The 25,689-nt window shown below is 40.9% G+C and overlaps 1 protein-coding gene across 1 annotated transcript in view; it reads left to right on the top strand.

The window, feature by feature from the left end:
• The window catches only part of RAMP3 (receptor activity modifying protein 3), a 101,556-nt gene extending 76,116 nt beyond the window's left edge, over window positions 1–25,440 (top strand). Inside the window, exon 4 of the mRNA XM_073332765.1 lies at window positions 24,009–25,440. Within this exon, the coding sequence (XP_073188866.1) occupies window positions 24,009–24,264 (256 nt within the window). The 3' untranslated portion in view covers window positions 24,265–25,440. The remainder of the gene's footprint in view (window positions 1–24,008) is intronic.
• Window positions 25,441–25,689: the final 249 nt, after the last annotated feature.

Raw genomic sequence — 25,689 nt, 5'->3', positions numbered from 1 at the left:
TACAGTGATTTCAAGATGGGAACATGTGCCAAGTTATGCTGGGAAAGTTGCTTCTCCCACAGCTGAAACTTAATTTCAGATGTTGTCATATATTCTGTTACAGCTTGGTTGCACACCTGCATCCTTGTGTTGAGCGAGTTCAACTGCTCTGTATTATCTTCCATAAAAGCAAATTCTTGAAGCCATTGTCTGGTACTGAAGTGACAGATTTCTCTTTCTGATCCATGAAATGTTGGATTTCACCACACAAGTCAAAAAAGTGCTTCAACGCAACTCCCTGGCTTAGCCACCGAACTTCAGTGTGATACAGCGGTTCTTGATGAATGTCACTTTTTCCCGACAGCTGACTGAACTGGTGGTAGTAGAGACCCCTAGCTCAAATAAAATTCACAGTTTTAACATGAGTCATTTTTAAAGAGAAGCTTCTCAATGTAAAATGCAGTGAAAACCGCCAAACTGCTGGTTTATGGTTGGTAGTTTGCAATTTGGCCTTCAATTTTATCACAATTCCAGCTTTTTTGCTCTCCATTGAGGGTGGCCAGGCTCACAGCTCTTTCCAATCTACATCCAATTTGTTCAGAGCTTCCACCAAGTTGTTGAAGAGGTCAGTTGCTGTTGTATTTGCTGTTGTGTCTTTCATCTGCACCAATTCTACTAGCACCTTTGCTATGCATATGTTCTCATCAACTCCATGAATGAATGCCGCTAGCTGAGACATGTCACTTACATCTGGGCTTTCATCAATAACAGCTGAAAAAAGCAGCAAGGGACTTTGCTTTTTCCTGGAGTTGACTGTTCAAATTCTCAGCTAAATCATTGATTCTTTCAGTAATTGTGTTTCTTGAGAAGCTGATGTTTGCAAAAACTTGCCACTTATCTTGATACACGATTTTTGAAGCTTTTAGCATACAGTTTCTCAAAAATTCTCCTTCAGATACTAGTTATGATGACACAGCTATTTCATGGACAGTCACACAGCTCACTTTAACCGCAACATCACTTATATGATGAGTATTAATAAGCACTGATTGATTTAAATGATTATGCTAAATTCAGTGCATTTATCTTTGTGTAATTTTCCTGTGTACTTATCGCATTTCTCACCACGGCTTGATTCATCTTGTCTTTGAATATGGCATTCTTTTACCACAGCTAGCTGTGGGCTTTCCATTCACGTCCACACAGAAATATGAAATTCTCCATTTCTCTTGAAACCCAGCACACTCTTGATCTAACTTTCTCTTCTTAGATAAAGACACGGTAGGCACTTGTCACAAGCTGAATGAAAAACTGAAGGAAGGGAAGGGTAGAAGCCAGGGTATCACTGCTTGCTTTCTTTCTGTCTGTCTGTCAGCCACAATAGACATTCATCCTTTGACTTATTTAAAGTTTCCTTTTCTCTGACTTTCTAGGTTGGTATCTGCTTTCCAGCTGCCAGGTGAGTGTTCTTCACTGCCATTTTCCCTCATGTGGATCCATTCAAGCGTCTGCCAGACTTATGTCTCTCTAGTGCACCTGAAACACAACTAAGTGATTCTACACCTGTATGCGAGGTTTTGCAGGATTGCTGCACTAGAATCTGGACTACGGGGGTGAGATCTGTAGAGCACACCAGTGTGCTGCACTCTAACTCTTGCATGTGGACCCTGCTGGCACGCACTAAATGTTCCTTAATGCACATTGACATGGTCTTGTTTGAAACAGGGCTGTATCCGTGCACACTAGCAGGGTCTACATGGGGAAGTTAGAGTGAACCACAGTAGGGCAACTTTGCAAATCACACACTCATAGGGTGGAGTCTGGATTCATGTAGACAAGCCAGAAGATCTGACAGCCCTGAGCTAGAGAGAATTAAATAATAGAGACAGAAAAGGCACTTGATGAGTGCCGGAAGTATAAGAAATGGATCTTCATGGAGTTGGATTGCAAGACCCAAGGTGCTCTTGTTAAAGGTCAGTATTAAGGAGGTTGAAGCATCCGCTCAATATTTCTTGGGGCCAGAAAAGAAACATGCAGAGTAGAAGATAACTAGCCATGTGACAATTGCACCTTTGGAATCAGGGTTAAGTGAACCTGTGAGGATCCAGATGTTAGCACTCAGAGCACTTGGACTTGAACTCTGCAGAGGCACACATCAGTCTGAATCTAGCAGTATCTTGAGGATCTCAGCTTTGCAAGCAGAAGGACTTGAAGAGGATTGAGCTCTTCAGAAACTGACAGCAGCCCTTTGTGAGCTGACTACCAGAGCCTCTCCTGGCACTGGTGGCTTTTCTGCAGAGCTTTATGAGGCATTTTTGGTCTTCTCTGGGATGTGATTTAATGCTGGTCTGCATGAAAAGCAACAAGGAGAGACAGTTGCCTCTCTCCCTTGTCGCCAAGAGGGATAGCTCATTTGTTGCTCCCACCCCACACCCCAAAGAAGGTATCAGGGAGCTGACAAACAGGAAACCCCTATGGCTGCTCTGATTGTAAAAAACTTTCCCCAAAGCCCTAGGAAATAGACTGAAAAAATTTATTAGCTCAGAAGTGCGCCTTGATCAGACCTCTTGCATCCCCAACAGGCCTGTTTTGTCTTTTAAACTTCTTCAGGGATATTAATCATTGTTTGAAGCAAAGTGTTTTATCCCTGCCCACAGTAGAAAGGGTTCAAGGGCTAATAGATCTTGTAAGCAGAGTCGGTGCTTTCTAGCTGCTGTCTCTGCAGAGGCTAATTTAATTGGAAAACACTTTTACTGTGGATGGTTGGCATTCACTTTTCTCTGGCAGGTGGGGAGAGGACTGGTGTTAGGTTTTGATCCAGGGCTTTTTATGTTAAACCTTGACAGATTTGGTGATGATGCACTATCTGTTCTACATGAAAGTGTATTCAGTGCTTGGCGACTTTTGAAGGTTAGGAGACAGAACAGGCTTCTGCAGTTACTAGGGCTACTTATAGGACCTCTTTCCGATAATTCTGTTCGAGCTGTTGACAGCTCTAATTCCAGGAGTCTGATCTTCTGTTTCCTTAAAGCAGATATAACAAAATTGTAGCACATGATAGATTTAAAAAGTGTTAATTGGATCATAGCAGATTCCCTTGCTGCCAGGCTGCAAATTCATTCTGTTCACTGTTTATCAAAGATTTTGTTAGTGATAAGATCTGCCCTTCCCAGAGACACCAAAGAGGAACTAGAGCATTGTTTCTTAGCGATAATTGTCCCTGAGAAATTTTTCTTTTTCTCACAAACAAGATCCTTTGTTGATCAGTTTACTTACAAAACAGTTTATTTCCAATAATCTTTATAAATTATCTTTGGCATTAAGCACCAGTTTAGCATAGTAGCAGAGACTATGCTCAGATGCGTCAAACCTGAGCTCTGGCAGTTATTCATTTCACTGACACGAGGGGAAAATATTGACATTACACTGTCCCTTTTCTAAGACACCCTGACACTGTATACTTATACTGTTTATCCAACACCTTCAGGGACCCCAGCGATTGTCCTAGTCATCCATTCCTGGTTGTGGATGTGGATGTAAGTGACATGAGTTATGCTCCATGACAACATTCCTCTCTCCGAGAATCCTTACCTCATCTTCAGGTGGTATTTTCATTCTCCACTGACCAGCAAGCACCCCAAGTTCACTCCTTGGTGTCCTCCATGCTATCAGCTCAGTGATATGCTCTCTTGCTGTATCCTTTTTGCAAAATGTGCTGATAATCTTGATGTGACACAGCAAATCAAGGCAGAATTCAACCCTTATTTTTTTAACATATTCACCATAGAGCACATTCATTCCTTAATTTATACTTCAGTTTTTGCTGTTTGGTATTGAGTTCCGTAAAGTGTTTTGGGATAGCTCGCATCAAGTACTCCATGCAAGTTAAATGTAGATTGTTATTATTTATTTGTATTATCATAGTTGTGAGGAGCCAAGACTCATGGACAGGTCATGTGGTAGGTACTGTACAAACACAGAACAAAAAAGATGGTCCCTGCTTCAAAGAGCTTACAATCAAAGTATAAAACACGAGACAACAGGTAGAGACAGATGGAAGAATATAAGGAAACAATGAGACAATATTGATTAGCATGATACACTCTTGTATGAAAACACTAGCCATCATCTAATGAACTTACAATGGAATTTAGGCCAGAATTCTTTGGATACCTAAGTGCATGCTTACCCTTAAGTACTGACTTCAATAACACTACTCACATGCATAAATTGTAGCCCATGAGTGCTCGCAGGGTCAGGGCCTTTGCCAGAGCCGGATTTAGGCGCAGGCAACTGCCTGGGGCACCGGGCTTGGGTACTAGGGCAGGTATTCAAAAGTTTAACAAATGGATGGGGCGGCACTGAATATGCTCCTCACCTGGGGCGCCATTTGGTCTAGGGATGGCCCTGGCTTTTGTAGTGAACAAACGCACATCTTAAGTTATAGTGTCCTTTGACAACAGATGGTAGCTGTTTTTAACACTTATTTTGTATTATCATGAGCAATTAAAATTTTGTTTTCTGAGAGGTAATACCACAAGATGTCTTTACATTGTCTGAGATGATCAGGTCCCTTGCTGACCTGATTCTGTCACTCCTTTACAGCCCCCAAAACTCTACTTCTTCATAATCCTTCAGTGACTGTGTCTAAATGGCTGCCTAACACTATTCTTAAATATAAAAAGCCACATTGGAAAAAAGGGCACTGGACTGCAAGTGTAAAATACATATGCACAGATAACAGGTAATTGGTATAATACCTGTAAAATATAGTTGGGTGCAATTTGCAAAACAGGCTTGTGTATATAAATACCTGCTTATGTATGTGTAACTGGAAATGTTACTTCTGCAACATAGCCATCTGTTTTTGCATTTAGCCCAGAAGGACAAAGCAAGGCAAACAGGGAAAAATATGACAAGTGTATGAGTTAGTTCATATTTGGGTAGGGTGTTTGAGAAGTCAAAGTCAGCAGCTGCACTGCAATCTTTATGTAGAATGTTTTCCTTTTAGAGATAGCATTCTGTGCAGTTAGCACATTCACAAATTAGCCAGGAAGGAAAACATATATATTGGAACAATAAGAACTCGACATTTAGCCTTCATGCACATTGTTCAGGTTCCCTCAGTTTTGTTGTATCTGACCCTGCTGATCAGGAGATGTCGTCAACAAATATGTCAGACCCCTTTTCCTCCTGTTGTTAATTTTCATTTACTTTCAGCTGTGCTGGTATGCAAGAAGCAATGAGACAACAGATGTCCTTGTAACAATGCAACTTATTAATACTGGGCAAATGCTGCTAAGGCATTCCTCAGGTTTTCAGTAGTGTTGCTTTGAATACATTTGGAAGAGGATGAGACTGACAAAGCACCGTATCAGCCGTCCTGGTAATACGGCAGTCCTGCTTACTCAGTCTTCAGAAGAATGAAAATGGAATGAATGAATGAAATAAATATTTTACCAATAAGTTGTGGTGACTTCTAGTGACCTCTAGGATCGTAGTAGTGCAGCCAAGTGGAAACTTTCCTCTAGCTCATGTAGTTGTGTTACTGATTCAAACTGCAGTAGGAGCAGACGTCTCAGTCTGAAAAAGGTATCTATCAAATTAAAGAGACTAAGTTTAAAACTGTTCAGTGGGCCATAAATGTGGACTCCTGATATATATTCATTACATATCTTTCACAAAGCTATCCAGCCTTGATCTGAGGACATCAAGAGATGGAGGATCCACCACCTCCCTTGGTAGTTTGTTCCAGCAGTTCACCACCCCCACTGTTAAAAATGTGTGCCTCATTCTCAATTTAAATTTCTCTGGTTTTAATTTCTAGCGATTGGTTCTTGTTATATCTTTCTCCACTAGATTAAAGAGCCCTTCAGTACTTAGTATTTATTCCCTGTGAAGGTATTTATACACTGTAATCAAATCACCCTGATAGTGTGATTTGCTTTATTAATACGTATACCAGTCCTGAAATGAGATGGTCAAACAGCATGCAGGGCTATCCCTTCTTCCAGGAATTTCAGCCCAACAGCAATGCCTAAAGAATAGACTCTAATCAGAACCCAAGGCAGAGAGCAACCTCTCTTGCTGCTCACATAACTCCCTTTCTCCACTGAAGCTGCATCCACACAAATCTTGCATAACCTAAAACTAACACAGCACAACATGTCTTCCCAACAGTCAAAACTTGCTTCTGCGCAAAGGAAAAGGAAGTGGAAGACTAGTGCAACGTAGTGATACCTATTTGAAACGTTATATATCGCATGCTCGAACACATCAGCAAAATGTGAATAGTTGGATAAATGTGGTTCCTTTCAAACATGGAAGAACGTATCATCTCACAAGCAAGTTACATATTTAACTAAAAGACCTACCCTCAATTTATTAAGGAGAGTCATTCCTTTTGGTACATCAGGCTTCATCCTTTCATATGTAAAGAAGGAGAGAATGTCTCATGACACCACTCCATGGTCACAGGAATGTGATGTGAGAAGCTAGACTTTCCACTCACCACGATAACAGTAACCCTAGAATAGATATCTTTCGTCAGTAATGGCTTTCAAGCCCCAGCTTCCTTTTGTGTGTGCCTGGGAGTGTGTTTCCTGAGCATAAATTGAAAGTTTCCTCCCATTTTTCTGAAGAGATGATGCACACTGACCGGCTTCCATCTAAATAAAAACATTAATGACCCCACATATACAGGAATCACGAACATTCCTCAGGTGTGTCTGAATTCAGAGGTCTGGTGTATTGTTCATTTGAATTATTTCTTTCCCAGCTCATTTCTTTATTGCAGACCATACATTTTTCCAGACCTCAAAATAAAAAATTTTTTACAAGACGCTGCGGGGGAGGGGAGAAAGAGACTAGATGTGAAAACTGAGTTCTAAATAGTTGTGGCAGGATCACTAATTGTTAAATTCGCTTTATCTGGTTGCCTTTACTGCCTTCTTTTTGATGGATCTAGAAATCATGATTTCAAATCATCAAAATGCCCAAGGATTATTGAATATACATTTATTTTTGTAGGCTTTTCCCATTTTTTTTGACCATGGAAAAAAACAGGTACCATAGAAATTAGAGAGTCATTTCAGCAGAGAGTCTTGGATACTATTTTTCATATAATTATTTACAACTTTCACTGTATAGGATACGTACATGATGTTTAACCCATGATGCTGTGGGGAGTTTTGGGAGGTCACCAGTCTTCCAGCTGGAGTTGTGCAAAACTTACAATGAAACACAATTCACTCCAGTTTTTCAATCTATTCATTGAGTTAAGGCTGGGTTTTGTGTGAGCCTAGGTTGACTTCTGGTTTGGGGTGAAAAACACATCAAACTTGATAAATTTGCATGGGGTAGGACTAGGAACAAGGCAACCTTTGGTGGTTTCATCTGAGCTTTGTTTCAAGTTTCTGAGTTAGTTCAACTGAGTGTGTGAACCTTCTCAAACCTAAATGAATTTGAACAAACTCTCTTTGGACAGAATCCACCAATCCCCCTTTTCATCTTAACACAAGACAAATACAGAACAGCCTCCTCTATCTCAAACAGCAGGCAATACTGAAAAGTCATGATTTCAGCTTTTATGTAACACACAATTGATAAGGGCTTACAGATGCTTTCTCTTTTAAAATCTTAACCGCTCATGTTGAAAGATAATTTGTCTTACATAATGAGAGAGCTCAGCTGTTGCTGTAATTAAGAATGAATCTGAATAGGTGCAGATTCAAGGTTTAGCTACAATGTTTGGTGGAGTGTGAACCTAATACAATGGTGTTTATAAGCTCTTTAGGACTAGGGTCCTGTCTGCCTCTGTGTTTTGAATCATGCCAAGCACCCTGATGGGGTTAACGCATAAATAATAAATATGCTAGCTCAGTACAGCCTTCATTCTGGGGCTGGGTTCAGGTGGTAGCAGGAGAGAGCCCCAGCCTCAGAAGTGGGCAGCTTATTTTTCCTTCCTGTGTTCCAGGGATGGCTTCTCTTTGTGGCTTGTCCTCTCTTGCCACTCATGCTCTTTGGATGGACATCCAGAGCCTGGCTTAGCTGGACTGGCATCATGAGGCAACGATACACGATATTCTGATTTAATTTAGCACATTACAAATGATGGTTCAAATGGGTTCATGTTTTCTTTTGCTCAAATGTGCAGATTCGAATCTCAGTTGACCATCTTGTTGCATCTGATCACATTGCCAGGGTTGACTCCCGCATACTTAATGGTGACTAATTCTGTTTTAATACATGGGGCATCACTTAGCTACCTAGTCCTGGGGAATGATTTGTCTTTTTTTTTGTGTTTAAGAACCTGGATAGATATATTTCAATCTGTTACTACTTCTTTTATGGCCTGGATTATTCACTGATGCCTCTGGATGAAAAGTTTAGATGAGGCTCTCTAATTTGCCATGGACTCACCATGGGCAACATTTCCCCCCTGGTATGTACGGCAGATGTGGCAGGAAGATGACAGGTGTGCAGGGAGTCTTTCACTTTGCCCTCCAGCTCATCCATGCAGAAACAGAACTAAACCTAGATATAGCAGTTCCATGGCCAGCTGACTCCCCTGGAAGATATAGGGCTTGGTTGTTCGGAACTCCCAGTTCCCTGAAAACATTCTGCTTTCTGGCAGCAGGTACTGGGGGAGTGCACAGTTCTCCTTTTTGAAGAGACTGTAAGGAGAGCTGCTGAGTGTACTGCTTCCAGGCCTCTTCTCCTTTCTGCCTGAGCTGTTTGACCCTGCATAGGCAGAATGGCTCAATAAGCCTCACATTGAAAACCATCACTCTGCTCCCACATCCCCATCCAGCTCCAGAGCAATGGTAGAATTTAACCCTAACTAAGGATACTTTTGAAAGTGCTCAGCTGTATCTGTCAGTGAGGTCTCTGTGCTCTGCTTTGGAGACCTTACTACAACGTGCATATCTGCTTCCACATGAAGAAGAATGTTCTGTTTCGTTCAGAGTTCTGAATGGGCCATAGAATTGGGATAAAGGTGAATTTTTTTCATTCTCATTTTATTGTCTTATTTAAGAGGTGACCCAATAGCAGAAGCAGCCTGACATATTTAACTAGGCTGGGATTTCTTGTGGGAGTTCGACACCTAATTCCCTTAGGCTCTTTTTTTAAAAGCCACCCCCTTACTTAGCCTTAGTGTTGCCTAGTGGATAAAGCACTAGACTGGGACTCAAGAAACATGGATTCTAGTCTGCTGGTTGACCTTGGGCAAATTGCTTCACCTCTCTCTGCCTCAGTTTTTCCATCTGTAAAAAGGGGTAATGATACTGACCTGTTGCTTTGAAATCTATGGATAGTAAGTGCTCTATAAGAGCTAGATATTATTAGTATTTTATTATTTATGTTTTATTTTACTAACATCCAAACATCAGTAATAATATTAACTATTGAAATGGTGCATATAAAGGTGATGATCTCAAATACCATTCGCGTGCCTTTACATAATATATGTCCCCAGTCTCTGTTTAGGAAGCAATGATTTTGTTTTAACTAAGACGACATTTGAAACTGGGAGTCTTCAAAAGCTATTGAGTCCCCACTGCTGTTTTTATTTATTTCTTCTTCCTTTGGTAATGTCTGGTCTGTCCCGCACTGCAAGGATGCTTAGATGTGTGGGTTGTTAAGTACAGATTTTTGGTGAAGCAATGCAGAAACTAATCTGAATTCATGCCTTTTATAGCAAAAGTTGTAGGAGATAGGGCTTTCTTTGTTTTCTGTACTTGACAGCCTTACATGTTTTCATGCTTAACCTGTTACCTGTAGCTTGTGCAGCACAGCAGGGGGAGTTGTGAGAAGAGAGATCCTTTGTTGTATGCTTACTTACAACATTGGTAAAGCAATCAGATCCCACAATGATAAATTGGAGCGGGTTCAGAGAACAGCCGCCACAAGAACAATTAAAGGATTAGAAAACGTGCCTTATACTGATTGAGCTCCTTAAATCTATCTATTTAGTTTAACAAAGAGAAGGTTAAGCGATGACTTGACTGCAGTCTCAAGGTACCTACACGGGTAACAAATATTTAGTATTGGGCTCTTCAGTCTAGCAGAGAAAGGAATAACAATCCAATGGCTGGAAGTTGATGCTAGACAAATTCAGACTGGAAGTCAGGCATACGCTCTCAAGAGTGAGTAATTAACCATTGGAACAATTTACAAGGGTCATGGTGGAGTCTCCATCAGTGGCAATTTTTAAATCAAGAGTGAATGTTTTACTAAAGAATATGCTTTATGAATTATTTTTGGGAAATTCTATGACCTGTGCTATAAAGGAGGTCAGATGAGAAAATCACAATGGTCCCTTCTGGCCTTGGAATCTATGAATGACGAGCATAGTATAAAAGAGTTTTTCCAGGTACAGTCAAGTAAAATTCAACTATTTGCCTTGGGTACTTATATGACCCCCAACACTGCAGTATTTGAGTACCACACAGCCTTTAATGGGTTTATGTTCACTATACCCCTTTGGTAGGGGTAGGGAAGTATTATCCCTATTTTACAGATGGGGAACTGTGGCACAAAGAGATTTGGGGCCAGATTTTCTAAGGTATTTAGGTGACTAAAGATGCAGATAGGCGCCTAATGGGATTTTCTGAAGCACGTAGGTGTCTCTCATAAATTTCAGTGGTAGTTAGGCACTTAGGTGCTTTTGCATCTGCTTATCTGCATATTCAGTCCCTAAAATACATTTAAGCATCTGACGTTAAGTGATTTGCCTATTCAGTCTGTGGGGGAACCCACATCACACAGGGAGTCTGTGGTGGAGTCTACATATCCCAATTTTGTCCAGGGAAATAAATTAATAGGCAGAGAGCTGGTGAGATGGTATATGATAAATGTATCACGCAGTCACAGAGTCAGTAGTTTATCACATTTGTACTTTACCACATGGATGTTCCCATCACATTTGTGAGGCTTATGAGTATGCCTACACTATGGAGACTACACAGGCTTAGCTACATTGGCGAAGCTATACCCACATAACCCCATAGTGTAAACGCAATCTCAATGGTAGCTACATTGATGGAAGCATTCTTCCATTGACATAGCTGTGTCTATACGGGTCAAGGATGTGTTTTTTCATACCCCCTCACCAAAGTTTTTATGTCAATTTAATGTTTAAGTGTAGCTCAAGCCTTAATGTATGTGCATGTGTGCATATATATAGTATGTACATAGGGCTTTGGGATTCTTCAGGCTGAGAGATATTGTATGTGTGTAAGATATATTTTGTTATAAAAGATGGTCCAAAAATAAGTGTCTGTGTCTTAGGCGAATACAGATGAGTGTGCTTCTGGTTCTCTGAGTGAATGATCTACATTCAGGAAGGTTTAGATTTTGGTGGGTAGGCAAGGGGGTGACTAGAACAGACAGAAATGGCCTGTACAAAAGTAGTTTGGTGTTTGCATTCAGTTCCCAATAGACAATCACAGAGGCCCTGCCACAATAGCAGCCTCAGCAGAGAGGATAAATTGAATAAGCCACGGAATTTGAACCATCCCTATCCCTAGAAGTGTTACATCAGGGTTAGAGTTGGGGAATAGAAGTGGGCAGTGTGGGGGGCAAGTTTGTAGGGCCACTGCCCATGCTGTTCTGTACATAAATGGGGGACTCCATTATTTAGGGTTGCCAATCATGCAGCTTATGCAAGCATTGTGTGGTACACAATTTAAACAAACAACCCCAACAAACAACCCCCAAGCAATCCATCTGCAGGGGGGCTCCAAGAAAAAGGAACAGAATCGCTGCCATTCTGATTGGCTAACGTATTTTTAATTTAATTTAGTTCTTATTAATCCTCGTCCTTCCCTCTGCCTCTCTCCTTCCCTTCTCAGCCGTCCTCACATTTTCTATGAAATTTTCTGGTCAAGGTTCAGGAATTTGAACTCTTTTTCTATTCTCAAACTTTAGTCTGTTTTAAATGACTCTGCTTTCTTTCAACATTCAGCTGAGTAACATCTCTCCTCTCAGTGCCATATTTTCTGTGCTCTGTCAAATGTTAGTATTACCGTAATAGTGGCCCGTAAAGGACCAGAACAGACTTTGTTAAATAGTACCAAATGCAGTCCTCAAACCTATTTTCAGTCTTACATGTTAAGTTCTTTCTAAATTCAAATAGCGGGGTGGCTGCTGTGTGCCAGAGTATATATGATTACAAATGATCTTGGTTAAAAACAAACAAACAGCGTTAGTATGCCTCAGAACTTTAAATAGGCTTGAAACAGAAATTTAATTGCAATCTCAACTAAGGGTTGACTAGTGGCTGCTCTGTCATCAAAAATGGTGTTTCAGCTGAACTTTCAAAAGGCTGTGGTTTGAAAGTGAACACAGGTGGTCTACAAGCAAATTACGATTTAATTCTGCTGTATTTAAAGCATTGATTCCCGAGAAGTCATGACTTAAAACTAACATCAGACAAACCCTGTCTTTTCCTTATGTTGGCATAGGGCATGTGGAAGCTGAAATGTCTTGTTGCAGGGAAATTTTTATTTACCCTGTTTTAGCAGTGAAAGACATCTATAGTGTTTATGTTTAATCAGCCACACGAGTAACCCATGTTGACACAGTGTGGCTCTTATTTCCCTCTCGTGGCAGAACCACGTATACAGATTTATGAATCTGCAGATGTCTCTAAACTCATGGTTCTGGGCCTTTAGCTCAAGCAGTTCAAGATGCTGATTTTAGATCAAGGTGTCATGGCTCTGGTCCCCACAGATAACTTGACCAGGAGCACTGTTACATAAAGTAACTATAAAGAAATATGTAAAAATATACTGATTCAAGGCACCCACTTGTCAATGAAAGTAGTTTTTCTCTATAAATTAAGATTCAATTGCCCTGGGAAGCCAGACGATTTTTTTCTGCTTATTTAAATTAAAAATACTTCCTGATCTTTGAAAATATTAATTTTAGGATACATAGAGGTGAACTGGACACAACTATTTGTTCTAGAACTTTCCAAGACAGGATATATATGTCTCCTTGTTTGTTGAAAGATACGCATTGCCACTATTTTAATTTTGAAATAGGTGTAGTTTAGAAGCCTGACATATCATGGGTAATATATAAAATAAATTAGGGAGATATTTGTCTTATCATGGACATTTCTAATACAAATAGTGTGTTCAGTGAACCTCTGTGTATCCTAAAATTAATGTTTTCAAATATCAGGAAGTATTTTTAATTTAAATAAACTAGAAAAAAACCCCATCATCTGGCTTCCCAAGGCCACAGATCTTAATTTATAGTTTTTAAAAAAAGTCTTCATTTTCCCCATCAGGTTATGGCATAATTAGGGAGAAGGGTATAAAGCTTTCCAAATTCTTTCATTGACTAGTGTGTGCCTTTAAACAGTATATTTTTATATATATCTTTCTTGATGCATTTTTTCTCCTAAAAACTAATCCCAGATTCTTTTTTATGAAGTAGCTCAACCCACTCCCTTGCTTTGGATTATTTGTGCCCCTGCAGAATTCATGAGAAAGCTTTGTATCTTGTGATAAAGAAATAGTTTGCATAATAATTTAGAAAATAATAGCTTCAAACTAGATCAAGATATTGCCTCTGAAGCTTTTGAGGGAGTGTCATGGAGTCATCGTGCGATGCTCTGGAAATACTGCCTACAAAGCCAGTCAGGTCTCTGGGGGAGTCTCCTCTCTTTGAGCATACTGTTTCCAAGGCAAGAAGCTTACACAGCTTCGACCTTCCTGGGTCTGACCTCAGAGCATTCAGCATCCCCTTCCACACTGTGTGCTTCCCGCAGCGAGTCCGCCTGGGCAGGGCTCCTGGGGAAGCCAGAGGACTCTGCCTCCCAACTCTGCAGTCAGATGTGACTCTCAGCCAGCTGGTAAAACAGAAGATTTATTAGTCTACAGGAACATAATGTAGGACAGAATTTGTTACCACAGAAATCAGTGTCTTTCAGCCAAGTCCATCTTTGGGGGAGGGGAGCCCCTGAACCTCAAGCCAGCTGAGCCTGACTTGCTTTCAGCTGCCTGGCCCCTGCCCTGCCTGTTGCTCCTCCTCTGGCCTTTGTCTCACTTCCCAGGCCACGAGTCACCTGGTCGCATCCCCCTCATGGGTCTCAGGTTATGAAGGGGTGGCTATAGCATCCATGCAGACAGCTGGAGCAACCCCCACAAAGGTCACACATGCTTATTTCCACTACCTAGACATTGGTGCAATACACAGGGAAACGGAGGCACACACAGCATTCATGTCAAACGGTAAGACTCACATCGGCTCACATACAACATAACGAGGGAAAATCCCCACTTTGTCACAGCCAGTCTCGTCATAAAGAAAGGAAGAGGAGTGCACCTGTAGCACTGCAATGTTATAACCCCTGACTTGGCTCCAAGAAACAAAGCAAGCCCTTGATTTGGAAGGCAAGGGGATGGGACTGACTAGCTATGCTTAGCATTCCAGGCCATCACAAGTATTTTTGTACGTTCTTTTCTTTGTACATTTTGTTGGAAAGAAATAATGTTACGTCACCAAGGGCTACACTGTGCCATGAAAGTATGGGACTGAGTGGTGGGTGGTATGGAACTGCAGTGCCACAGAGAGGTGGCCTGGGCATAAGTTACTGGAAAGTCCTGGCCACTATTGCTCCTGTATCACTCCTTAGGTTGATGCAGCTTGCTTACTCCTCAGTAGCCATCCAGTTTATCCCTGCCCTAATTTGGAAGGCAAGTGCCAGTCAGGGTGCTAGCCAGGAACAGACCTGTATTCAGGGGAATTCAAGGGTGCAGACGGGGTTTACACACCCACAAAGGGTCCGGCCATAATCTGGCCCCAAAATGACAGATGGCCAAGAGTATATCTATAGTGTAGCACATGCAGAGGTAGCCTTGGTCTACACTTAATTCAATTGACCGAGCTGTGAAAAATTTCTTACCCCAGTGCCCTAGTTAGGTTGATGTAGCCCCCATTGTAGATGCAGCTAGGCCGGAAAAATTCTTCCATTGGCCTAGCCTCTCAGAGAGGTGACTAGCTCCAGCAATGGGAAAAAACCTTCTGTCAGTGCATGAAGTGTCTATGGTTCAGCGGCACAACTGCGGCACTGTCGTGGCTGTAATGAAAACATACCTGTAGTGTAAACTCCCAAGCTGCCTGAGCAGTGCGCCTCACCTACAGGAACCATATTTTGTGTGGAAAGGACAGGTCAGTCTTCCATTCCACCTCTGGTGTTCTCTACTACAACTACCAACCAGAGTGCTAATTAGTTACAATTGTGATGTAGACATGTGCCCATAGGTGCTGGAATGAGGACTGCTGGGGGTGCTGCCTAGCTTGAAGTGTCCCTAGCTTGAAGTGAATTCCATTATATACAGGGTTTACAGTTTCGTTGAATGGCTCTCAGCATCCATACTATAAAAATTGTTCCAGCACCCCTGTGTCTACTACTATAGGAACTTACCCGAGACAACCAACTCATTTCACACAGGTCAGTGAATAGCCATATATCTGATGGTAATGACTGGGGCTAGTGGTCTGTCAGCGTAAGTGATAGGAAAAAGAGAGGGAGAGTTCTTCAGGGGAGAAAAAGGCAATTGTAATGAATTTATATAAAAGAAGGTGAATTTATGAGCAGTCTCATTTAAATCAAAATAGCCTTTTTTTCGATAAACTGTTCAGTCACTTTAATAGCCTCTAAAAGTTTAAACCACTTAAAACTGGTACACTCTTTTAATAAACATTGTTATTTGCAAGGTATTATCAATCTCCGGGCATCACGGAATTCAATTTTGTACCCAAAATAACTCAGTCTTGCCAATTCTGCTGGGGATAGAGTGGTGGCGGCTCGTCCAATACATACCGCTTCTCTGCCTCAACTGCAAGGGCAGCAGCTCTGTAGACATGGCTCTTAAGCCAAATAATCTTCTGTGGGCCAGATTCTGATCTTCCTGGCAGGATTGGGGCCCTGCCACATGAAAACACTGAAGGAGGTGTGTAACTTTATTGACCTCAGGAATCCCACTGATGTCAGGGATGCCCAAAGACTGATCAAATGCTGTGATATAAGTATGTACAGCATGATCTATCAAAACAAGACATGCCATTGTGATGGGCTTTAAATGGTTTACAATGTTGAAAGGTTATTAAATGGTTTTTAAACATTTTTTATTAGGCAAAAAGGAACATTTTGATTCAAATAATACAACCTGTAATTTCCCCTTTTTCATGACCTACTCACTTCTTTTCATATCATTTACCAAGTCACACTGCTAGCCCCAATCATTCATTACCATCTGATGGTGGTGATAACTCTCATGGGACCGTTTGTGCATAACTATGCACATACTTAAGTGTTTGCAGGATTGGGGCCTGCATCTGTTTACACTGATGCAATACCTTTTACTTCTAGTTTATTTACTCCTGATTTTCACCACTGTGTAAGGAGGTGAGAATTAGATCCTGCAATGTGTTTTTTGGAGGGTTTTTTGGGTCAAAAACCTGATAAATCATGGAATCAGTGACCTCCCACAACCACATGACATACCACTGGCCCTAGTAAATATTCTGAATCTCCTCTGACCTAGTCCAAATCTAAACATGTGATCCCTATTTGACAGGTGGTGTTTAATAGTGATAATCACCAGGATACAGCTCAGGCAGGTTTGAATGCAAAATCCAGTGGCTAGTAAATGCTGATGTTTTAATGCAATCTCTCTACTGCTAAATTATCTTTTATATCATGATACTTAACTGGTATCAAACATTTTTCTTCCTGATTCTACCCTTTGCTGAATACAGGCGCTTCTGTTGTTCAATAGACATTGGGCACTTGGTATCAGAGATGTTGCATAAATGAAGAGCTGCTCTTTATATCTACATATTCCCCTATATCTTTAGGTATCTGACAACAGTTTGGTACTAAATTTTGTATATTAAAATTCTCAGTTAGGTTTAGTCAACCACTTTTCATTCTCTAGCAGTCTGTTCAGGTGTAAGTATCTCGAAAGGAGACCAAGTGTATTTTTGGTTTTCAGACCCGAGTGTGTAAATCTGTCATAATGTCATCCATAATTTAATATAGTAACAGTCAACTATACTGTATGATTGTCTCATTAACCTGGCTGTTTTTCACTTTCATGTTAATTTCCTTCCCTGTGCTTTGTGCAGTTTTATTTTCTTCTGGCTGAATTCTGTGTCCATGATACATAACGGAAGATATGATTCAATTAGGGAAGTACAGTCTAATAATAATACCTCACTTCTTATATAGCACTTTTTAATGTTAGTGCTCAAAGTGCTTTTAAAAGGAGGTCAGTATTATTATCCTTGTTTTACAGATGGGGAAACTGAGGCACAGGCAGGGAAGTGACTTGCCCAAGTTCCTGCAGCAGGTGATCTGGATTTGTGCATGAGGTTGCTCCTTTTGGCCAAAGGAAATCACTTTATCTTTGATGGTATTTAAGTGAAGGAGGGTGAGATGCAGTCAGAAGTTCACTTGGTTAAATGTTCATATGAAAGAAGTAGAGAAACGTTCCACATCTTTACAGTATCTGCTTTGTCCAATATAGCTGTGGAATTGTAAAACAGAAAATTAAACTTTCCTTGTGTCGTGATGGGGAAACATAAGGAGATAATCAACTGAAAGGTTGGATCCTTAATTTAAAGTTTATCTAAACTATTCACACCCTTTAATTCTGCAACATTTGGCTAGGAATCACACAAGAAGAAGCTTTCTTGTGAGTTTTTTTGGTATTTCCTGCTTCCACTACAGTGGAAATAACATAAGACCAGCCTTTCTCATGGTACGATATTTATAATTATTATTATTTCAGCACTTCTGGTTCTAGTTCTGGCAGGGATGTGCAAAAATGAAAGAATAAAAATTAAGACTTTTATCTGAATATTGTTTTGAAGGGAAGCTGTTATTTTTTTCAGACTGGTTTAGCAATTCCTATTATTGGGTAAATGGCTTGAAACATGTGAACTTTTTTCTTCTGACAACCACAAGTTTTTTCTTGAAGGCAAGTTGAAAACATTGTGCTAGATATTTGTTATATAGTTGTGTTTCTAATTTGAATTCATTTCTAGTTTGAATTCACGTTAAATGAAAAGGCACACGGTTGGCCAAATTCATTCCTGATGTAATTCCACTGAAGCAGATAGAGTTGCAACAGGGATAAATCTGTACTATGTCACCTGATTACCGGATTTGAAACCCACTTTTAGTTATGTGACTATGTGAGGATGACATTTCTAGGTTGGAGCTGTGTTTTCTGGATGGAGACTCATGTATTTGATTAACATATACTGTTAGTTGAGAGGCATGAAGTGTTTGGATTAATTAAGAAAATTGGTACACAGATGTCAGTGCTGTAACTAGAATTTTAAGCAGCTGTTTTTAGAGGTGCAGGTAGCCATGGTTGGGGTGATTATAGCTCATCCTATTGCCCTCGGGATGTAATGCTTAGTGTGGCCCATGATCAGGACCAGCTCTAGGCACCAGCAAAGTAAGCACATGCTTGGGGTGGCACAATTCCAGGGATGGCATTCTGGTCACCCTTTTTTTTTGCTTGGGCAGTTGCGCTCTCGGAGCTTTGGGTGGCAAATTTTTTGCTTGGGGTGGCAAAAAACCTAGAGCTGGCCCTGCCCATGACTAGGACTCCAAAGTTCTACAAGACTAGTACTACTTATATATAAACTGAAGGTTAGCTGAATGAGGAAGCTTGTCCACTCTGAGGAATACAAAGAAGGGATTTCATTTCTCTGTTAATTTAAGAGTGCTACATGAGAGGCTTCAGCACAACAAAAGAAGAGACTGTCTCTAGAAAATCCATTCCAAGACTTAGAGTAAACCCAGAGAATGCTGGGACAGGACTTTGGGAGTTTATTCATTCTGTAATGTGTGAATACTCAGAGTGGAAATATGATCAATAAGCTCATGGTTTATGTACCTTGCTATCCAATTTCAGAGCCTCGATTTAAAGAACTCTCAGGGAGCTTAGGGCATAACATAATGATGAAGCTAATTGTATATAAGGTAGATTGTGACATTATGGTGAAAGTTTTCTTAAAATACGTTACTCAGGTAAGGCAGAGCACTTTCTTACGCTTCTTGCAAAGTGTCTGAGGTTCATAGGTGTATAGTCAAACATAGTCACAAATATGGGAAGACTCCACAGAGTTAGCTAACTGCATGCATGCTGCATGTGTGCTAGAATATTATTGGATTTCTCTGCTAGTTTGTTCAGTAGTTCCAACAAACAAATTTGTGGATTTGTCTGATGTGGCTTGACACATAGTACTGTACATGACACATCCTCATCTTCTATTCCTTCGCATGGAGGTTCCAGAGAACACTTATCAGGACAAATGAACATTTTTGCACCAGTGAATATAAATTAAACAGTAATCTGAGACTGCATGTATGAATATTCATTAAAATTTCACCACAGGCAAAAAAAATCACTGAAAATTCATGTTTTCACGTCTTTCAAAAAATTAACCATATTGCAGTTGTGATCTGTGTTATTCTTTGTTTTCCGAAAAGCCTCAAGTGCAGAAAAAGAAAAGCTATTTGTGCTCTGAAAACAATATAATTGTTTTGCGAATATGGCAACTGTTTGAGAACTTGCAATTTATTCCAAGGAGGAATTTGGCGATTTTTGTTGCTGTGAAAAGCTGTTTGCTAGCATATATTGGTAATAATTTCAAATGTGACAAAATATGCAGTTTCTCATGAAAGCATACACAAGTATTTAGGTTAATGGAGCATTACTCACAGACACAGTTCTCAGGTAGTTCAGATTTTTCGTTATCTTCAGTCTCACAACTATGTGTTGCAAAAGCAGTTATAATGTAGGTAAAACATTAGTATTTTAAGGCATGAGGTGTTAAGTAAATGTTCTGCAGAATTCTGCTTACGATAACATGTGTGGGTGTGGATTGGCTTTTAGGGATTCAGTCTTTTGAACACACTATACCAAACCTAATTATTTTTATCTTACTATTTGGGAGAACTTAGCAGCTGTTTAGTTCAATTTCTTTGGACTGTATTAGACTTCAAATACAAAAGCAGTGGGTCAATTTTTGCTGAAATCAGCCAACACTAGTGGAAAAAGTCCTACAGAACTTATAAAAGAATGATAACTTTTCTATAGAATTTGTAAGCCATCCTGTAGAATTTGATGGTAGGAATATAGTACTTAGATTTATAGAATTATTTATATTCACTATACATACCCATTCCTGCACACCTCCATTATTATTAAGTACTATTGTCTATTAGGAAGCAGTGCATAGCCCAATGGATACGGCTTGGGGCCCCGGTCCTTCTAGGTATATAGCCACCTTTCTGCCTTATTAAGAACCTAAATCCTCCGTTAAGTTGCCATTGACATTTTTAAAACCATCTCTCAGCTGCTGCCTAATTCCATAGGTGCCTAAGTCCCCAAGGTGCCTAAATTTAAACTTGTTGGCATTTGTAAAGCCACCTAAGTGCTGTGATTGCCCTGCTGCTAACAAGCAATTCAGAGCCTTTTCTCAAGCCAAAGCCCTGGAAGCCCCAAAGTGGAATCTCAGACTAGGCGGGGGAACAATAGTCCTGCTAACGGGACCTGATCCCATAGGTGGGCTCTTCAACTGCCTAAGCCTGATACCTGTCAGACTTCATGGCAGGAGGGAGGAATGCAGGTCATCAATATGTGGGGCTTGGGGAGCACAGCTCCTGCACAGAATACACGTGGGAGCACAGGGAAACATAGGGCCAGAGTCAGAGAGCAAGAGACATGGTTTTGGCTGCTTGGACATAGAATAACTAAGCAGCTGACCTGGCTTAGGCACCCAGCTCCATGAGAGGGTTTGTGGCTGAAGATCCCAAGCAGAGAGAAGCACCTATCTCTGGTTCATCAGCCTGGCACACTAGGCTGGCCCCTTAGGGTATGTCTACGCTGCGTCCAGCCCAGAGTGACGGGCTTGGGTTAGCGGGGCTCACGCTAGTGCTCTAAAAACTGCTGGGTAGACAGCACTTTGGAGTTGCAGCTCAGGCTGGAGCTTGGGCTCTAGGGCCCCAGTCTGCAGAGCTTGATCTACACCACAATTCTTAGAGCTCCAAAATGCTGTGTGGACATACGCTTTGGCACCCAAGCCCCTCTCTTCACCCCATTCCTCTCCTTGCTCTTTCAGTCCCTGCTATCTGCGGTGGCTCACAGCTCAGCTTGCTGGCTTCAAAGGCTGCCTTCCTTATGTGCCTAACTCTCCCCATGCATTGTCTGAACAGCCTGGGCCTAACTCAGGGCTGATGATTCCACTAGGCAGTGGGGCACTGAGTGGAGCATCACCTTAGTACTTTTAAGGACCTGAGACCATGCTTCTATTCCTGGCTCTGTTACTGGCCTGCTGGGTGGCCTCAGGCAAGTCACTTAACCTCATGGTGCCTCAACTTCCTCATTTGTAAAATGGGGATAATGATCCTGTCCTCTTTTAAGTGCTTTTACATATAAGCACTATACAAAATTATTATTATGATCTCCAGGATTTTGGAGTAATTTCTCTAGAAGCATCCTTACTATCCGTGGATATCTATTTCATTTCTGTAGTATACTAAATTTCTATAGAATCCTATTGGTTTCATCCCTATTCAATTATCTACAATTTTTCATTAGGGATTCTATTGTTCAGAAGGTGCACTGAAGCGTAGTCGGACAGGGGAAGCAACTGAGTTGTTGTATTCTTCTAGTCCTTTGGGATTGTCTCTTCCATATACAGCTAGTCCTCTTTAGATTCTAATTTAGTCTAGGACATAAAGGATGGAAGCTATTGGAATGTTTGAAGAAGGTCACTATTAAAATAATTAGAGGATATTATTTGTCTTTTATTTTTAACTTCTTTACTGTTAGTGCCCTGCTGCTCTCAACCATCACAAAAGCTTCCTTTTTTCTTCTTAAAATGGTTGTATACTCTACTCAGCGGTTCTCAAACTTCATTGCACCATGACCCCCTTCCGACAACAAAAATTACTACATGATCCTGGTCGAGCCCTGCTGCTTTGTGTGTGTGTGTGTGTGGGGGGGCAGAGCCCTGCTGCCCCAGACTCAAGCCCTCAGGCTTCGGCTAGCCCCGGGCCACAACGAGTCTAATTCTGGCCCTGTCAACCCCATTAAAATGGGGTTGTGACCCACTTTGGTGTCCCAACCCACAATTTGAGAACCACTGCCTACACTCTCATGCTAGTGGTGATGTGCCATGGCATCTGGGTGTGGTCTTACACTGGCCCTTAAATGACCTGGTGTTTGCATCGGAAGCTACAGGCAGTGATTTAGAAACTGTGCCAGCCCCAGTAGGAAGGGGAAGGGGTAGGGACTTTGCCTTGTGCCTTTTTACAAAGCTGCTGTTTGCTCCTATGCACGTGACGTTAAGAAGGTAGCCATAGACCTTATCCATGTAGTGTTCTGCCCCTACATGGCAATGTCAATCCTTATACAATGGAGTACAATCCTTGACCCCAATGCTGAGTGGTTCACCTCCACTACTGCACAACCCGGGACTGAGTCACCATCAGTTCCCAGGGGCGTTATTTTCCTATTGCAGGAAATGTGTCATTCAAAGGCAATTACTGTACTCATGTACTGGGTGGAGGCAGGGGCTCACCGACAATAGTGCAGCATGCTGTCCCTGAAGGCATCAGGTAGTCTCTCATTCCCTTTGAAATAGTTCTACTAAGTCACACATCATTGAAGGGAACATTGCAAAGTACAACAGACAATAATTCCTTCCTTCCCCTCTCTATATGCTGTCCAGACACAATTCAACTTCTTAATTTCCTCTTACCTCTGGCCACGCTACCCCTTTTCAAATCACGTTGGCTCACGATCCCATCACAACAATCTTTCCAAATATTCAATTTAGTGTTTCCTTGCTCTTAGCATAGCCTGGACTCATAAATACAAACTTTGGTTACTATTGAACATTATGTGCATCTTTTTGTATGCTTTACAGTGCTGAAATTAAGTGCTCTGTGCTACTGGGTGTAGCAGATCTCTCTTAAGGGTGTAGACAGGCATTAGAGTCTAACTCTGATGCGGGACAGGTTAAGATTAAAAAAAAGAATGCTTTATTTAATTGTTATTTGCCCATTTTCTGATTATTGCATCCATGCACAGCAGGACTGAAATTATTATTCAGCGGTTCATGATCTCATGCTGGGACTGCACTTGGCCTCAGCCTCCTGCCCAACAACAGACGATGCACGAATTATTTATTATTCACTCACAGTTTGTTGCAGTTGCCACATTAGATTTTTATGGGTATTGTTGATGCCTCTGCCAAGGGAACTGCATTCTAATTTTACATGAGTTAGAATGAGAGGATGAACTACAGGCCACATTAAAATCACTGGGAGCTTTGCCATTGGCTCCAGTGGAGCCAGGATTTTATTCAGCCTGTTTTAGAAGCCTGACCAGAAGACTAGGAGTTAGGAATAGAGTATTCTCAATTCTGCCTCTGACTCATTGTGGCAAGGTGTATGTGGTCTCTCTGATATCCTGGGAACAACGTGACTACAACTACACTGCATCTGACTCACTGTGTCATCTCTGGCAAGTCTCACACTGCTTGCTTTTCCAAGGTGCTGAACACCCAGAGATTCAATTTATTTCCTTCAGCAGAAATATCTACACTGTAGGTACAACCATATACATTAGACGTGATAACCGTTGTCAATTCTACTAAAACCCATATAAATCAAATGAAAAACACCATGAGGTTGAACAGATTGGCAGACAAAGATCCTATACAAAGGCAATGTCAAAAACACTTTATTGCAAATGCCAATATGTTGTCCAAAATTACTATTTGATAAACCATGTTTTGGAACAAAAAAACCTGGAATTCCAAAAGGTTTTTTAATCTGGTGAGAAAACCAGGGAGAAGATCTATTTACAGCCCATCTGAAATATCTAAAAAAAACCCCAAATTACAGCAGACTAATTTTTTTTGAAGAGAAACAAAATAATTTTTTATTCAGACTTATTTCGATTTTCTTCTCTCTCTAGGTATTACGACAACTTCAGCCTCTGCACAGAACGGGAAGCCAGTGCCGCGAGATGCTTTTGGCCAAACCGACTCGCACAGGGCTTCATCATTGGAATTCATAAACAGTTCTTTTCAAACTGTACATCAGAAAAAGTCCCCTGGGAAGATCCACCGGATGAAATTCTCATAACTCTGATCTTAATCCCAGTATTGCTGATGGTTGCCATGACATCTCTAGTGGTGTGGTGCAGTAAGAGAAGTGACATTCTAGTGTAAGACATGCCTCCTGGCTTTTCTCATCCCATGCCTCTCTCTCTCTCTCTCTCTCTCTCTTTTGCATAAAGAAAAGAAGAATCAGAAATATCAGATCTGCAGTGTTCTAACCTGTCAGGTACTACGGGAGGAAACTGTCCTGTATTCAGAAAAGTGTTCTGCCTCTACCGAAAGTCAGTGCTTCTGTACTGCAGGTTTTCAATGTTGCTTATGCAAAGACACTTTCCAACCCCTCAAAACTGATAATCACAGCTAATGTGTAATGGAATTCACATTTAATTCTGGATAATGGGAGACTTATGATGGCAAGTGAATCTGCTAACTTCAGCAGAGGTAAAGTTTCTTACCCAAAGTTAAAGCTTGTGAATAAGCTTAGTTTTCCAGTATGTGTGTGTGTATATACACAACGAGTGATTAATTTGTAATATTGACAATGGGGATCTTTTGAAATTTTTTTTGCTGGACACTTTAGGTTTTCATTTGTGAACCTTGTGACTCGAATGGAAGTTCGTCACCAAAGGAACTTAACATGGATGTTGCTGAGGGACACTCTTGGTGGTGAATAAAAACCACACACTATCCAGGACTGGAAGTATTGTCTTGGTAAGAAAGAATTCATATGGCCAGTGGATTATCCTTGTGGAGAAGAGACTGTGCTAGGTTAAGTAGTTTTTAAAATGTCCTTAAAGATGACTTCTTAGAGCTTGCTGACTTGAGAACACACTCCAGGAAGGATGCAGGCTTTTCCCCAGAGGTGGAAAATGAGAGGAAATGGGTTGACCATGAATTTACCAAGGGCTGGTGAAGGAACTGTCATATGCCAGACCCATCATTTTATTTTTTTAATTATTATTCTTACGTTGATGAGTGTATTCACTATGTGCTCCTCATTTTCACTTCACCCTGAATCTTTTGTGCAAGTGATGTCTTGTAAATAAAAATAGATAAGAAGCTATGTTAATTGAGGTGCCTTTCAGTGTTTGAATACTTCATTTTTCATCACTTACAGAATGTGGAAGCTTATGTTGTTAACAGCAAGGCAGTTTGAATGATGCTTGGAATTGACAGAGGGCAGAGAAATGGAAACGGATTCCATTCAACAAGTCTATATTCATCATATTCCTCTGTAATGAAATATTTAGATACAGAAGGCTCCAAATAAAATAACTTTAGATCCTATGGTAAACTTTTCTTGTCTGTCACATGAAGCGTCCTCCCAGCCAAATATTTCATTTTTACAAGTGTTCAAGATCTTTTGCTCATGAATATACATTTTCATACCTCACACACTTAAATAAAGTACAGCTAGCTGTGTCTTCCACATGTATTAGTTAGATAGTCTTCTTTAAGATTTTGATCTAATGGTTGGGATGCGGGTCCATGTGAACAAAGTGTTGCTGGGTCTCAACACAGAAGTGCTCCCTATAT

Source organism: Lepidochelys kempii, chromosome 2 (assembly GCF_965140265.1).
Source record: "Lepidochelys kempii isolate rLepKem1 chromosome 2, rLepKem1.hap2, whole genome shotgun sequence".
Taxonomy (NCBI): domain Eukaryota; kingdom Metazoa; phylum Chordata; order Testudines; family Cheloniidae; genus Lepidochelys; species Lepidochelys kempii.
This window is presented reverse-complemented; position numbering and strand designations above follow the sequence as displayed.